Source organism: Onychomys torridus, chromosome 15 (assembly GCF_903995425.1).
Source record: "Onychomys torridus chromosome 15, mOncTor1.1, whole genome shotgun sequence".
Classification (NCBI taxonomy): Eukaryota; Metazoa; Chordata; class Mammalia; order Rodentia; family Cricetidae; genus Onychomys; species Onychomys torridus.
Window position 1 is genome coordinate 1,433,253 of NC_050457.1, and position 17,485 is coordinate 1,450,737.

Below are 17,485 nucleotides of genomic sequence, written 5' to 3' on the forward strand. Positions count from 1 at the left end.
TGGCCAAGCTGCTGCTTGGGTCCCATATGAGTGTGAAGGCTTTGTTGCAGTGGAGATCCCAAGATAGTAAAAGATAGCTGTCTAGGAGAGCTGCAGATAGGGAGTGAAACCAGCCTAAGAGGGAGTTGTATGTTACAGGCAACAGAGCTAAAGGGGCTGAGCCATCTAAGCCCTTTAAAATCTTAAGTCCCAGATGCCAGACATGGAGCTAAAGTATTTGTTGTTTCCCTGCTGTGTTTCAGTCTTGCTTTGGTCCAGTATTTCCCTCTATACCCCTTTCCTCCTGTTTGGAATGGGAATGTATATGCTGTGCCATTATATATTGGAAGAATGTAATAATGTAATCTGCTTTATTTTACAGTGGTTTACAATTAAGAGATTACCTGGAGTCTCAGAAGAGACTTTGGACTTTTAAACAGTATTAAAAATGAAAGGCTATGGGAACTTTTGGAGTTAGACTAAATGCATTTTGCATTATAATGGTCAGGAGCCTTTAGAAGCCAGGGAATGGGATGTGGTTGTTTAGATGAGAAATCCCCCCCACCATAGGCTCAGGCTTTTGAAAACAAGTCTCTAGTTGATGGGAGTTTGGGGACATACAGGAAATAAGCTTTGCTGGAAGGAGTCTGTTACTGTGGGTGGGCTTTGAGAGAACACAGTCACTTGTGGTTTGCTGTCTCTGCTTCCTGATGTAACCTTGGTTTCTGGCTTCTGCTTCCATGCTCACCACTTGTTGCCATGCCTCTTAGCCACAATGAACTCTTATCTTTCAGAAATTGTAAGCCTTCCATAAAAGAACACTCTTCCTTCTATACTTTGACTTAATTGTGGTATTTTATCTCAGTAACAGAGAAGAAACTACCAGTCTACATGGTGGAAGGAGCTGGAGGCAGCTGGTCACCTTGTATGTAGGAAGCAGAGAACAATAATTCCACTGCTCAATTAAGCTTATTTTCTCTCTTTTTTAAATTCAGTCTAGGACTTCAGTAATAGAAGCTGTCAATAGTTAGTGTGCTGGCTGGTCTTACGTCAATTTGACACGAAATAGAGTCATCTGAGAGGAAGGAACCTCAATTATGACAATACCTTCATAAGTCTGGGTTGTAGGTGCCAGGTCGTGGTGGTGCACTCCTTTAATCCCAGCACTCAGGAGGCAGAGGCAGTTGGATCTCTGAGTTCGAGGCTAGCCTGGTCTACAGAGTGAGTTCCAGGACAGCCAGGGCTATTCTACAGAGAAACCTTGTGTTGGAAAAACAAAAACAAACAAAAAGATTGGGTTGTAGGCAGTCCTGTAAGGCATTTTCTTAATTAGTGATTGATGGGAAAGGGAAGGCCTAGCCCTGTTGTTGGATCCTGACAGCTCCCTCAGGGGTGCAGGTGAAAAGCTGTGGTGTCAATGACACAGCCACTGGGAATCAGTTGAAGGCAAACAGCTGACTCCTCTATTCAATAACAAGGAAGGCCTCCTCCCAGCACCCAAGCTGTGTCCCAATCTGGTGGCATTGCGTGGTCTTCTCTCATTGTCAGGAGCTCTGACAGCTCCTGTTGCTGGGCCCTCAGACAGACCCCAGTTTAGCTCATAAGAAAGTATGTTATGTAGTGCTTTGGCAAATGGTTTGAGCCAGTTTCCTCAACCCTGTGGGCCTGTCTTCACAGCCCACTGTGGGTGGTGCCGTCCCTGTACTGGTGGTCATGGGTTCTATATGAAAGCAGGCTGAGCAAGCCAGTAAGCAGCACCCCTCCATAGCCTCTGTATCAGCTTCCTTCAATGATGAACAATGATATAGAAGTGTAAACAAAATAAATCCTTTCCTCCCCAACTTGCCTTTTGGTCATGATGTCTCATCACAGCAGTAGAAACCCTAAGGCACTTAGGTTGAATATACCCATCTCAATTAACTTAGTCTAGATACTCCCTCACAGAAATGTCCCAAAGTTTATTTATATGGTAATTTTAAATTTCAAATTGACAATCAAGATTAACCATTATATGCCTAAGTTGGGGTTTCTCTTGTGAAGAGAAACCATGACCATAGCAACTATTATAAAGGAAAACACTTAACTGGGGCTACCTTACAGTTTCAGAGGTTTAGTCCATTATCATCATCATGGAGAAGTGCATGGTGGTGTGCAGGGAGCTGAGAGTCCTACATCCTTATTGGCAGACAACAGGAAGTGAACTGGGATACTAGGTGTGGCTTGAGCATATATGAAACCTCAAAGCCCACCCCCACAGTGACACACTTCCTCCTACAAGATCATACCTGTTGCAAGAAAGCCACACCTCCTGATAGTGCCAGTCTATGAGTTTATGGGGCAATTACATTCAAACTACAACTTATGTCATAATTTTGTGTGTGTGTGTGTGTGTGTGTGTGTGTGTGTGTGTGTGTGTGTGCATGCATGTGTGTGCATGTTAACTTTGCCTATAGAAGGAATGTGTCCTCAGCTACTTTATGGGTATGAATATCTAAGATATTAATGGATATTCTATGATAATCGAAGATTAAAATGGCTATTTTAGAGCTAGAGATTTTCATTAGCAGCTTATCTGCTCCTTTAATTCACTTTGATACATGCTACAAAAAGTACACGGTGATCACTGTACCCCTAATTTTCCTAATAAAACACAGAGAAGTACATATTAACTGTATTCATATTGTTACTTCTTCCATGGCCCAGGAAGGTGTTACCAAAGTGATTGTATTCAGATTGTTACTTCTTCCATGACCCAGGAAAGTGTTAAAAAAAAAGAATTTGAGTATAGATTTCCTAAACATTTATTTTACTATTGTACATCCTTCATTCTTAACTTTCTTTACATCAAGCTTTTTATATCCCTACTCTAAGTAACTAAGAAAATTAAATAATGACATAAAATATTTGGAGTATGCAGGCTTAAATAAGTCTCTAATTCTTGAAGAAAGACATTGTTTTCCCCCTCTTATAGAAGTTTTCATTTGAGATGTAGACACTTAAATCTTAAGGTGCATTAGATAACCTTGTCAAATTAAAATGGGAAAATCCAAGGTTAAATTGTATAACAAGTAAAGTGTTAAGAAATTGTGTGTGTATATGCATAGGTATTTTTTCATATGGTCTCATGGAATAAAAAGTACTAGTTGTATGTGTGTATGCCTGTATTTCCTTGGTGCCTTTTAAGTTAATTTCCTCCCCCAAACTCCCCTAAAAGAAAAGCTGCAGTTCTGATTTCTGCCATTTCTATCTAACTTTTCGTAGTTTTGAACTTCATATAAATGGAATCTTTGTTTGCATCTGTCTGTTTTGACTAAATAATATGTATGGGAGATTCATTTGGTTTTGTGTGGCTAGAATGTTTCTTCCATCTCATATTATTGCTATTTTGTGGTACTGTGCATAATGGAGCTATGAGTGTCTATGTGTGTACCAGTTTACACTCACTTAAACATCCTATATGCTGGTGTTGCTAGATTGTTGCTTCTCTCAAATTTTCTTAGACACGTAAGTAATAGTATCTTTTGGTGTTTAATTTTAATTTACCTGATGACTAATGATGTTGAGCAACTTCTCAAGTGCTACTGACCTTTCAGATACTCTTTTTGAAGCACCTTTTTATACATTTTAAATTGGCACTTAAATGAGGTTAATGAGATACATGAATCATTATAAATGATTCATTAGAATTCATCAAATTTTGTGAATTTAAAGACATTGTATATATTATTATATACATTTCCCATTAGCATTCTCTTAATGCTATTTTTATGCCAGCTTTTAATATTGTTGGTTGAATCGTAATCTGATTAAGCAGATTCTGAATTTAGTGAGAGTTTTGTTTGTTTTTTCCCCTTACAATCAGTGAATCTTGAACTGGGGCGATGGCTTAGTGGGTACAGTGCTTGCCTTGCAAGCATGAGGACTTGAGCCAGGATCCCCAGCACACACATAAAGAGAGGAGGTGGAGACAGGAGGCTCTTTGGGGCTCCCTAGCCAGCCAGTTCAGGCAATCATTGCACTCAAGATTCAGTAATAGGCCCTGGCTCAGCAGAGAAGGTAGAGACTGATAGAGGGGGACACCTGACATCAGTCTCAGGTTCTTGTGTGTGCACCCAACCCCATGAGCACATGTATGCACATACTATCAGTCTCAGCTTCTCATGCGTGCACCCACCCCCATGAACACATGCAGGCACACACCATCAGTCTCAGCTTGCTGTGTGTGTTGTACCCACCCCCATGAGCACATGCAGGCACACACCACCAGTCTCAGTTTCTCATGTGTGTACCCTCCCCCATGAACACATGCATGCACACACCACCAGTCTCAGCTTCTCATGTGTGTACCCATCCCCATGAACACATGCAGGCAAAATGCATACACATAGGAAAGGTAAAAATAAATCTTTTAATTCCCACTTGGCCATGATATAATAATGTAATATAATGATGATGTCATTTTGCAAATAATATGTTTAGAATTTTTTTTTTTTTACATCCCAGACTTTGATTTATTATAAAAAAGCAGGTAGATGGGAATAGGGGCATCATTCCTCTCAAAAACTGCTTCAGGCTGAATGGTGGGTATCAGTTGGCTCTTGGGGGAATAGAGAAGGGGAGTCTTCCAAGGAAGACAGGCATTGTGGGATGCTGTCTGTCGTCCATTCGTTCTGAAGGCATGTATCCCTCTTGGCTGTGGCTGGGAACCTTGTCGGACAAGATGCTTGTGACCTAGAAAAAAGCTTAGAGAGTAAACAATCATTGTTATTTTATGTTGGTAGATCGGGCCTGTCCAGATGGATTTTGAAACATGTTAAGCTTTATCAGAGACAGATTATTTTAAAGCATCTCATAGTAATAGATGTTTACATTAAAGTCTTTTTGTAGCGCCCAGACACTTTTGGGTCTAGGGGTGTAAATACCTTTTAGCTGTTACAGTTTCTTATTTGATGATCTTTGGACTCCAGTTCTGTAATGGTCCTGTATCATTGGCTGAACAGTAACTTAGAACAGGGAACTGGGAAGAGAAAAGCTTATGGTGCATGAGAACTTATTGTTTTGGAATTAGGGACAAGGCAAAGATCATGGCCCTGTCTGTATGCACATGAGAAACACAGGCGGTAACTTTGAGGTGAGACAATGAGCTCTTATATTAGTTGGAAATCTTTCTCATTAAGTAACTCTGAAAGTGCAATTAAATCTGGTGAGGTAGGTAAGGCTGTCCTCTGTACCCAACAATAGAAAGGAGTAGTGACATCCTAAAACTCCCACGACTGAGTCAGTGGCTCTGGTGTCCAGAAGGAAAGAAACGGATTGCTTCCCTGCTGCATTCTGGGTTCCCTGCCATGTCTGTAGCCAAGCCTAGGTTTGCTGGAGGTCTTAGCTTGTTGTACCCATGTTTCTTGGTGCCTGGGGACAGTCAGCTGACTGGTTGTCTTTCTAGGCAGCACAAGGACAAGGCTGTTGATGGCCTGGCAGGGCATTTGCTAGCCTGTGGCCTTTTTCACTTAAAACAGGGACCCAACAGCTTTTGGGAGTCAGGGAGTGCCAGCACTTGGCAATTTTGTTTTCAGGTTTTTATCTCTTCCCTGGCACACCTTAAATGCCACAGATGACTCTTGCCCATGGGGTCAGGAGCCTAGCTCTCCAGATGTTTAAGTTTTAGCCGGGAGGTCTGGGGAACAAGAGATGGATTTTACTCCGTGTCCTGATTTTTTTTGGGGGGGGGGGGGCTTAGGAGCCATCCTGACTACTGTAAACTTACTTGTTTAGATATCAGCCACTTTCAGACCCATCTGTGCTTCTTAAGGCAGTTTGAGAATGAGGGGGTGGAGTTAAGGTGAGTTAGGGCAAAAGTCATAGAAGCCGCCCAAGCCTGCACATTTGAGCCTGCCCACTGCCGGCGTGGAACCGAGGTTGCATGTGGCCAACGCAGAAGTGGGGAAGAAGGGTTTACAGCTTTAGCAGAAAGCTTGGAGATAAAGCAACTCTTATTTTCCCATTCTCTGGCAGAAGTTCCCAAGACACTGTTATGCAGTCAGGTTTGGTTAAACTCCAAATGTTGGTTGAAGCGGCGCTGCTGGTGGCTGGCCACCGCCTGTGGCGGCCAGCCAGAGGTGTGTGCTGGCGGAAGAATCACGAGCCATGGTTACCTTTCTAGAGCTTTATTGGGAGAGAGAGAGGGAGAGAGAGAGAGACAGAGAGACCGCGTGGAGGGAAGAGAGAAGGGAGAAGGGGGGAAGGGAGAAGGGGGAGTGAAAGTTGGAGCCAGAGCAGGGCCTTTGGAAACGGCTGCTGCCGAGAAAGAAGAATCCGGAAGAGGAGCTGAAGGAACAGACGCCCTAGGAGTAGGGGTGGGAGCTGGAGGTCGGATAGGTGGAGGTTCGTTAGCAGGATCTAGAGTCAGGGATTCTGGAGTCAGAGAATCTTCTGGTTTAGGCATAGCTAGGAGCACATGAGCAGGAGAGAAGGAATCCAGAAGAGATGGTTTAGCACTGAGAAAGAAGGAAGCAATGATATGGAGCCACTCTTTCCATTTCACTGGCCGAAATTAGATAACTTCCGTAAAATATCGGGATTTTTTGTTATCTTCTAAAGCATATTTGGGCCATTTCTTATTACAGAGATGGATACGTTTAGGAATCTTTAAGTAAGACATTAAGCTAAGAGGTTTTAAAGCCTAAAGAAGACAGCCTTAGGGAGAGGAAGGACTGATTGGGTTGGAAGCCTTATTTCCCATGTCTGCAGCGGAGAGGCAGAAAAATAAAAAAATAAAAATGTGATCCGGAGCCAAGGCCCCAGGCGTCCCCAAGGCCAAGGACCTATCCCAGGCACAGGCTCCGTCAAGTGTGGAAAAAAACATGCCGTATCCACAAAGCCCGGATGCACCCGACAGTGGTGGTCCAATTGCGAGGAATATCTCAAGCTGCAGATGTGGGAGATGGCTAGAAATTTAGGCCTGCAATACAAACGGCAGACTCACTGTGAAGAATCATGGCTGTAGCTGTATAGGGGTCCAGCGGAGGCGAGGGAAACTCGCACTTGCTGGACAGGGGAGGAGGCGGCAAGCAGCAGCAGTCAGCAGGTCCCTCAGTTGGCGTATCGAGTCTGAGTGGCACCAAATGTTGGTTAAAGCAAAGAGCCATGGTTACCTTTCTAGAGTTTTATTGGGGGGGGGGGCAGACAGAGACTGTGTGGATGGGAGAGGGGAGAGAGAAGGGGGAGGTCTTTGCTAAATATTTTTATCTATGTTCTTATTTCTTTATTTGCTAGAAACTAATTTCTTCTTTTTGCTGTTTCTTTGCCATTTGTTTTATCCTAATTTTTGTTTCCTGCCATAGCTTCTTAAGACAGAATTTTGTTATTCTAATATGTGGTGTGTTTTGGTGTTTTTTGTTTGTTTGGTTGGTTTTTTTTGGTGTGTGTGTGTGGTAGTTTTACATGTGTGTACAGATGCACATGTATGTATACATGAATGTAGAGCCCTGAGGTTAGTATTGGTCATCTTTCTCAGTTGCTCAGTGTCTCTCATTGAATCCAGAGCTCACTATTTTGGCTTCTCTGGCATGCCAGCTTGCTTTGAATGTTTCTTGTCTCATTTCTTGGACACTCGGATTACAAGTGGACGTTGTGCCCACCTGGCTCTTACATGGATTCTCAGGATCCGAACTCTAGTCTTGTATCACGAGTGCTTTGCCTGCTGATCCAGCATCCCTGCTGTCTAATGTACATTCTAGTGTAGCTTTTCTATCATCACTTGTTTCAAAATGCTCTTTGTCATTGGGACTTCTTTGTCTTTTTTTATTTTTTTTATTTGATGCATCTTGGAAATTTTCTAATATGAGAGTATTGTAGGTATTTCCCTGTTAATGATTTCAAGCATAATTCCATTTAGTTAGAATATAACTTTATGATTTCAGGCCAGTGGTTGATGAAATATAGTCTCTGTTAGTTTTTGAGACAGGGGATCGGTAGTAGCTTAGGGTGTCCTGGAACTTGTGATCCTTTTATGAGGCCTTCAGAATGCTGGGATAAGCTAACATGTCTGGCTTAAGATTTGTTAGCATAAAGTCAAATGTGTTTTGTGGTTGTTGATTACATCTTTGAAGTAGGTAGTATAAACCAAGCTTGGCATTGTTTCTATCTTTTGTCTCCTTACCGAATTTTATTTTTTCTGGTTCTTAATATGATTACTGATATAGGCATGCTAAAATCGCCTGTCACTCTGAACTTGTCTACTGTTGGGGTCTATCAGCCTTTTCTCGTAAATTCTATATTGTTGGGTATTGTCATTTGTTTTTTGCTCTTTTTTTTGGGGGGGGGGGCTGCCACCCAGCTTCCAAATAAATCACACACGGAATCTTTTATTGTTACTTATAAATATCCTGCCTTGGCTTGGCCGTAAAGTTTCTAGCCAGCTTTACTTATCTTAAATTATCCCATCTACCTTTTACCTCTGGGCATTTCCCATTCTCATGCCCTTACTCTGTGACTTGCTGGGTGGCTGCTCCCTGGAGTCCTCCTCCTTCTCTGACTCCTAGCCCTCATCTCCCACATTTCTCCTTCTATTTATCCTCTCTGCCTGCCAGCCCCACCTATTTCTCTCTCCTGCCTCACTATTGGCTGTTCAGTTCTTTATTGGACAATCAGGTGTTTTAGACAGGCACAGCAACACAGCTTCACAGAGTTAAAGAAATGCAACATAAACAAAAGTAACACGCCTCAAAATAATGTTCTACAACAGTTAGGGATTTGCACATGTAGAAATACTTTTGCAGAAGGAGTGCTGTTACAGTATCAACTTCATGCCTGACTGTTTCTGGCTTAAAGACTACATTGTTGCATAGCAGTACAACTGCACAACTTGCTTTTGATTAGTATTTTCATAGTTTATCAGTTTTTGCATTGTAATTTGATATTCTTCATTTGTCATCTTCCAGGCTCTTTAGACTTCAGCTTCATATGGCTAGGAAATTGTTGTTGACAAAATAAACAGTGTGATTACCCTCATTCTTTTGGGGGACACAGAACATACCAATAATTGGGTTAAAAGATTAAGTTTATTAGATTAGTTCAAAGATTAAGTTGATTGAATGTGTTTGGGAGTGGGGAACCAGACTGTGTACTAAACTCAAATGCTCTGCGTCTGTCTTCCTTTCTGTTCCTTAGTGGTTGGCACAGGTCTATCAGTCCCAAGGAATGATGGGTGCTGCCGAGATGTGTTACAGAAAGAGTCTACAAGTGGCATCCCAACAGGGCAATTGGAGTGGGAAGCTCTCCAGTCTGTTGAAGCTAGCACTGCTAGCATTGGAAGTCTGTATGGTAAGCATGTTATCATTGTGATCATGAAAACGTGACTCCTTCAAAAATTTTTTTCCTTTTTAAATTTCGAATCTTTTAGATAGTGATACTCTGTATCGTTTTCCCCATTGTTTCATTAGCTTTTGCTGTGGTCCCTTGTGGACTTTGTACCTTAAGCTCTGGAGGAACATAATGCAAAAGCAACCTACAGCTACACCAGAATTTCTTAACTGTTTAGGGACAATCTAAGAATGTAATTTTAAAAGTTGAGTTATACTGATGGAAGCAGGTGCAGAGATCTACAGCCAGGTGCAGGCCAAGCTCTAGGAGTCCAATCAATGAGAAAGAGCAGGGATTCTATGAGCAAGGGACATCGAGATCATGATGGGAAAGCATACAGAGACGAACAGCCAAACTAGTGGAAAAGCATGAACTGTGGACCAACGGCTTTGGAGCCCCCATGGAACTGGACTAGGCCCTCTGGATAGGCGAGACAGTTGTTTAGTTTGAACTGGTTAGGGGGCCCCCAGACAGTGGGATTGGGATCTGTCCCTGGTGCATTAACTGGCTTTTTGGAGCCCAGTACTTACAGTAGGACACCTTGCACATCCTTGGTGCAAGAAGGGGCTTGGACCTGCCTCAGCTGAATGTACCAGGCTCTGCTGACTCCCCATGGGAGGACTTACCTTTTTGGAGGAGGGAATGGGGGATGGGTTGGGGAGAAAGGCTGGGGAGTGGGAGGAGGGAGGAGAGGGGGATCTGTATATAAAATGAATAGAAGATTTCTTAATAATAAAAATAATAAAATATAAGAAAAAACAAAAAAACTTAAAAAAAAAGTTGGGTTATAACAAGTGTATTCTTGGTAACTTAAGAATTCAAAGTCTGCTGCTTATTGTGACAAAGATGCCATGATATAACTTTTTTTCTCAATTTAATTTGACATTCCTCAAGGTATTTCTAGAGAACTCTGTGACTTGATATCCTGTTTTCTGATGCCAATACATAGATTAACCTAAACAGTATTATGTGGCAGTAGGGAAAATCTTTAAATATATAACGTGAGAGTGAAGTCAATCAGCAGAACAATTTACCTGATATCCTATTTGAGCTCCTGTATATTTGGTATATATGTTTAAGAATCAGGATATTGTGTGTTTGTAGCTATACAAACACAGAAATGCATAGGTACCATGGAAAGTATATGATGGAACGATACTTGAAAACTATAATGATACTGACTTTGAATAGGGATAAGGAAGAAATTTTAAATCATGTCTTTTGATAGTATTTGATTTTTTTAATCATATTCATATAGCTTATGGTTAGAAGAAACTGACCTGTGCAGTCCTGAAATAATTTGTTTTTACCTAAGTATTCCATGCAAATATGTTTATGTATCTTGATTAAGAAACAAAAGAGTTAAGAGCTGTTGGGGTTGAATGCTGTTGGTGGTGATGTAGACCCATGGGCCATGTTTTGTTTTCCTTTGTGGCTTTACCAGTGCGTTATGCATAGGTGGTTCTGGAGCAAGTGAACAAGAAAGAGCAGATGACTGAGGTGTAAAGAAACAGTGGAAACAGTCAATACAGGTTATCTAACTGTGGTAATCTGAATGTAATTGTCCCCTGTAAGCTCATAGGGAGTGGCACTGTTAGGAGGTGTGGCCTTGTTGGAGGAAGTATGTCATTGTGGAGGTGGGCTTTAAGGTCTCCTGTGCTCAAGCTATGCCTAGTTCAGACCACTTCCTGTTGCCTGTGAGTCAAGATGTAAGAACTCTCAGCTCCTTCTCCACCACCATGTCTGCCTGCATGCTGCTTTGCTTCCTGTCGTGATGATAATGACGAAGCCTCTGAACTGTGAGTCACCCCAATTAAATGCTTTCCTTTATAAGAGTCACCGTGGTCCTGGTGTCTCTTCATAGCAATAGAAACCATAAGACATTGACATATTGTTTTACATGTTCCAGCTTTGGGTTTCACCAGGGTCTTTACACCCTTGGGAGTGGTTGAGCTACAGAAGCTACATAGTTTCTAATGTACTCTTGAAATAAAAACAAGGACAGTAGGTACTTTTTAGCCTGAATTAATATGTGTGACTTATAAATATCATTCTGGATTTTGAAATTTTAAGATATTAGAACCACTTGGAATGAAATGAATGATAATTACAGGAATACCAAATGCACAGAGCACTAGGCTAAGTGCTTTGTACAATTACTGTTTAGTAGTTACAGCAACCCTCTTAGAAATGCATAAATCAGAATGGTGTTTAGTAATAACCACATGTGTTTTCCCCTGCCCCCAACCACTGCACCCTAAGATTATTTTCTCCGAGAGCCTGTGTTCTGGTTCTGTCAGTTACTTCCTGGGACCTTTTCAGCTCTTCAAACACTTCAGCGCCGTTTTTTTCCTGTTTTTCTGCTGACACCTACTTTGCCTTCTTGTGGATTTATTATGTTAAGTGAAGTAACATTTATAAATGTATAAATGTTTGCAAATATAAACCATAAAGCACTAACTAATTTAGTTTGTTATAAGATTGGGTATCAATATTTACTATGAAGAAATAAAATTGATGCCATATATAAAGTAAAACATTGATAGGGGCATGTGGGTTATTTTAAAATTGGATTGTATGTGTGATAATGTGTGAAGAGATATTAAACTAATAATTTAGTAAAGCTGTTAGACTCAGATGCCACAGTGAGAAATCAGATCAGGAAAGATGTTTTTCAGGCAGAAGATTGTTAGCCCATAAGGAAGTAGAAACGCGTTAGAAGAGCTGCATTGAAGAGGTGAAACATTTCTGCACTGCAGATGTTGCCTCCCCGCTTTTACCATAGGGCATCTCAAAAAGACACATGAAAAGAAAGAGTTCCTCAGATGCTTGGTGTGTTTCTTTTTGTCCTTTGGGCACATGTTTAAAGGTAACTGGCTTGTTTCAGAGGCTGTTGGCTCTCCAGTGTAAGGTTTTAATATGGAGCAGGAACTTGCTGGTGTTTTTGGAAGTGACTTCCTGTTTCTAGGAGAAAGTGGGCAATGGTTGTTGAATTTCAAGGTGGGTAGGAATGCCTGCCTAGAGTGACATTGAACTTATGTTCACATTCTGTTGGCTCTTTCCTGGGCTAGTGATGGAGGCTGTAAGTCTCCTGAGTGTGCACAGTAGTAGCAAGCCATAACTACCATTTCTGCTGTGTGCTAGTGAGGGTGAACAGCCAGTGCTATGCTGTGTTGCTAAGCTATAGTGTGTGGTAGGTTAAATGCATTTTGACTTTATGATATTGTCAACTTGCAATGGGTTTGTTGGGATTTAACCCTATCACAAGGGAGAAGCATCTGCAGGGGTGTGCTAATGGACATGTGTCCTGTGTCACCACACAGGGTTCCACACTGGATTTAATGCTTTGCCTCTACAAATTTTTAATAATTTGTGAATACTTTCATTTTTGTGCTGAGAGCTGTGGGTTGTGTGGCTAGATTGGCATCTACTCCTGAAGTTGAAAGTCTGAGAAAGCTAGCTGAGGAAAACAGCTTTAAAATCTCTGAGGCCTGGAGAGCCTCATGTCATTTCTTGCTAGAGTACTCGCCAGATGTAAACTTCTAAAAACTTACCAAGGGCCTGGATATTGCAGAATATTTGTTTAGCTATGTAAAGATGTGTTGCTGATTTACCTTGCCTGCCTGTGAGACCTGATTGGTCTCACAAAAATCAGGGAGAAGGTATAGGTGGAACTTCCAGGCAGGGAGAGGAGGAGGAGGAATTTAGGCTTGAAAAATAAAGAAAAGGAGATGCCAGGGGCTGGCCAGCCAGCCAGACAAGGAGGAAGCTGGAAAGTTGGGCATACAGAATGAAAGAAAGGTAAAAAGCCCCAAGGCAAAGTGTAGATGACTAGAAATAAGTTAAATTAAGTTAAAAGAGCTAGTGGGGCAAGCCTAAGTTAAGGCTGAACATTCATAATTAGTAATAAGTCTTGGTGTCTTTATTTGGGAGCTGGTTGATTGTTGACTACACCTAGAGATACAGTTAGCATGAAAGTACAGGAGTACAGTGGAGGGACAGCATGCCATCATGGCTTTGCTGAACCTCAATGAGAGGGTTTTGAGAGACTGTGGATAATGTCCTTGCATAGTAATTGAAGTATTTGAGAAATAGAATGTACTTTATTTAGATAGTTAATGAATGTGTACAAGATGATGTGAGTCATGAGTCCTACTATAACTTATATACAGAAACAGAAAAAGTCAAAAATTTTATTATTATTATAGTTTTTAGTAATGTTTTCATACAGTATATTCTGAGTACAATTCCCCTCCCCGAGCTCCTTCTAGATCTTCCGCACCTCCTCGTCCAACCACCTGCCCAATTCCATGACTTTCTCTCTCTCTTTAGAAAATAGATAAGTAAAGCAAAACAGAATTAAAAGAAAAGGCACAAGGAACACATACACACAAACACATACAAATAAAACCCATAAAAACACAAAATTGGAAACATAATATGCAAGCAAAAGATCAGTTAAGACAAAAAATGCCCAAACAGCAATATGAGACAAAAAGTCTATGAAAACATCATTGAATTCATGTTGTGTTAGCCATTCTATTGCTGGGCTGGAGGCCTACCCTGAAGTATGATTAATATACCCAGTGAATTTTATCTATTGGAGGAAACTATAAAGTTTCCTTAGCAAGCAGGTGTCAGTTGGAGATAGCTTCTGGGTTAGGGAGGGGAGCTCATGTCTACTTTCCTTTCTCAGTATTGGGACCCCATTTAGCTTGATCCTATGCAATCCCTGTGCCACACAGTCTGTGAGTTCATATGTGAGTCAGTCCTATTGTATATGGAAGACACTGTTTTCTTGGAGTCATCCATCCCCTCTGGCTCTCAGAATCTTTTGGTTTCTTCTACATATTTCCTGAACCCTGAAGGGAGGAGGTTGATAAAAAATACCCTGTTTAGGACTGAGTGTTCCAAAGTCTCTCACTCTATGCACATTGTCTCTATATTTGTTCCCATCTGCTGCAAAAGGAAGCTTCTCTGATAATGGCCGGTTGAGGCACTGATCTATGAGTGTATCAAAATAATGTCATTAGGAGTCATTTTATTGCTGTTATCTAAGAAAAAAATAGTATTTGCTTTCCCCTAAGCCCATGGCCTATCTAGTCTTGAGTCCTTGACCACCTGAGCAGTGATCCATCTTATAGAGTAGACCATAAATTCAGTCAGATGGTGGTTGGTTACTCACATATTTGTGCCATTATTGAATCAGCATATCATTCAGGCAGGTTACCATTGTAGATCTCAGGACTTGTAGCTGGCTTGGTATTTACTTTTCAGCACCAGGAACACTAGCCAATAGGGGTGAAGGCTCTAGTTAGGCACCAGCTCAACTTCTCTGTGTTCAGTGAGATTGATAAGTATTATCTTCCACAATAGAGCTTTACTGAGTCTATGGAGAGCAACTAATAGCTTGTCAATAGCCTGAGATGTTTGAGGGTTCCCATCGGGCCCATTTGGCTAACAACTAGATGTAACCCATTCCTAGCAGTAGAGATTTTCACTTGGTGGCAAAAACATATGTCTAGTTGAGTCATTGTCTCACCTATTACTTGGTGATCCCATTTGGATTTCTTTTATATGTGTACATTTTTAGGATGGTCTTACAGTAGTAGGTTTCTTTATAACCCTCTAATGATGTGTTAGCTGTCCCTTCCTTATTCCCTTCCTTGCTCCTCTCTTCCATCTCTTTCATCCTCCTGCCCCAGTGCCCCCTTGTTTCTCCTATTTATCTATTCTATTTCCCCTCCCTTGGTAGGTCTTCTCTTCCTCCATATTACTTACATACAGAAAAGAGAGAAAAAGTATTATTATTGTCATTATTATTATTTTGTTTGTTTGTTTGGACAGGGTTTCACGATGTATCCCTGGCTGGCCTGGAACTTGCTGTGTAAACCAGGCCGGCCTTGAATTCAAAGATCCACTAGCTTTGGCTTCTCAAGTGCTGGGATTAAAGGCGTGAAACACTACTCTCAGCTCAACAATTAATTTTAAAGAGCTGAAGAGATGAAACCAAAAGTACGCTCTGATTATGTTGTTGAGTATGTGTAAACAGAAGATTTGATTTCTTAGAATTTAGAGAGTATATTTTTGAAAGTACTGGTGAGAGGTAGGTGTGTGTGTGTGTGTGTGTGTGTGTGTGTGTGTGTGTGTGTGGTGTGTCTTCACATGTGTGGGTGTGGAGGTGTGCACACATATGTAGAGGTCAGAAGTCAGTGTTGAGTTTCTTTCCACCTTACCTACTGAGATAATTATAATCAGGAAGCACCAGTCCATTAGTCTAGCTACCCAGCTTGCTTTCCCCATCCTTTCTCTGCCTCCCCAGTGCTGAGGTTACAGATGTGCCATCATGCTCCATCACACCTCAACCCCAGCCTTAACGTAAGTGCCAGATAGGTAAGCTCAGGTCCTCATACTTGCACAAGAAGTACCTTATCCACAGAATCATCTCTCTGTTTCTAGTTTGTGAAAGGACATGAGTTATTGTTTTATAGATGCATCGGTTGGGGTTGGGCACCACACAGTCTCTTGTTCTCTGCAGTTAGATCTGTTGGGATTTTCTGCAGTGGGATCCGTCTGCTGTAAGGAGAATTTTATTTGATGAAGGGGTAAGAACTAAACTTCTCTGTGAGTGTAAGCAAAAATGTTTACGATTTAGGGATTGTGCTGGTTTAGCCAAGTGGCTGGCACCTTACTAGTCTCAAGTAATTGGCTAAATTTCCAGTACCAGCTATAGGTTTGCCTCTTGTTGAGCAGGCCTTAAGTCCAATTAGAGAGGTACTAGATACTGCCAAGGTGTGTGGGCCACTACTGCACTGTCAGAGTTGTCTTGCTATGCTGGTAGTTGGGATTCATATGAATATACGTAACAACAATTAAAAACAAGAGGCTGTGAATTTGAGAGAGCAAGAGGGTGTGTGAGTGGGAGAGAGGGAAGGAGAGTAGGAAAATGATGTAATTTTGTATAGTATATAACACATAATTATATCACACACACACACACACACACATAGTGCTTTATTTCTGCTCTCATATGTACAAAAGGTGTCTAACAACCTCCATTATCCTTTTGTATATTCATTAAGCATTGGTCTTCTTCCTTGATTGCACAAACTACTCTTGCTTACACTATACTTAGAGGCTATTGCTCTAATATTTTTTGTTACAATTAAGTGAAAAGTACTAAGTATTTGTTATACTTATTATATGTATTTGTTTTAATATGGTTATATTAAAATGTGAAATAAAATATTTTGACTTTTAAAATGCATATTCTGGATACTTGAAATTAAGAAATGGTACAATTTAAGAATTTTTATTTTGTTTTCTCTTTTAGTATGTTTATTTTTTGAGGTTATAATTGTATAATTCCTTCCTTCCCTTTCTTTTAATTATCCTTTGTGTGCCCCACCTCCCACCCTGTAGTGTTGATTCATCTAAAACACAATTCTTACACATAGGGTTCAGGGATTATTTCAGAAAGGTGGGGCAAAAAGATTCTAAGAGCCAGAGGAACAGGGGTTTTGCTGAGATTGGTGGGATCTCATTGAGGATGACTTTGAACTTTTACACTCCCTGCATCCACCTGCTAGGTAGCAGGCATGTGCCACACATCTCATTTATGTGGTGTTGGGCATGAATCACAGTGCTTCATGCCTGCTAGTCAAACACGCTACCAAGTGGGTTACCACCCCAAAGTGGGTTACCACCCCAGACCCAGGAAAGCTTTAGTAACTTTTTCTTCTTACCTAGTTTTGTTACTGCTTATTTTCAGTTACTGTTTCCTAGGAAGTTCAGGGTATTTCTAAATCAGTACTTTTTATAAAACTTGTTTGTGACAGGGAATAGACATGCATGTTCCTCCCATGCAATGGCAGTTCTTTGCTTTCTGTATTAATGACTTCGGTTCAATTCTTCTCTCATCTGCTTTGCATATTCTGTGTTGTGATTATTAAATTTCAGGTTTTCTTTTCTGATGATTTTTGAAGAGCAGTACCTTAAATTTACCACTGTCCTAGTCACTGTTCTATTGCTGTGAATAGATGCCATCCATGACCACGGCAACTCTTATACACGAAAGCATTTAATTGGGGCTGGCTTACAGTTTCAGTGGTTTGGCTTGTTGTCAGGATGGGGAGCATGGCAGCAT

General features: G+C 41.1%; 1 protein-coding gene across 5 annotated transcripts in view; it reads left to right on the forward strand.

The window, feature by feature from the left end:
• Positions 1–17,485, forward strand: part of Ttc37 (tetratricopeptide repeat domain 37) — a 104,995-nt gene that overhangs the window by 81,795 nt on the left and 5,715 nt on the right. For all 5 annotated transcript variants that reach the window (XM_036207181.1, XM_036207180.1, XM_036207178.1 and 2 more), the window contains one exon: positions 9,148–9,300. In XM_036207181.1, the coding sequence (XP_036063074.1) occupies positions 9,148–9,300 (153 nt within the window). The remainder of the gene's footprint in view (positions 1–9,147; positions 9,301–17,485) is intronic.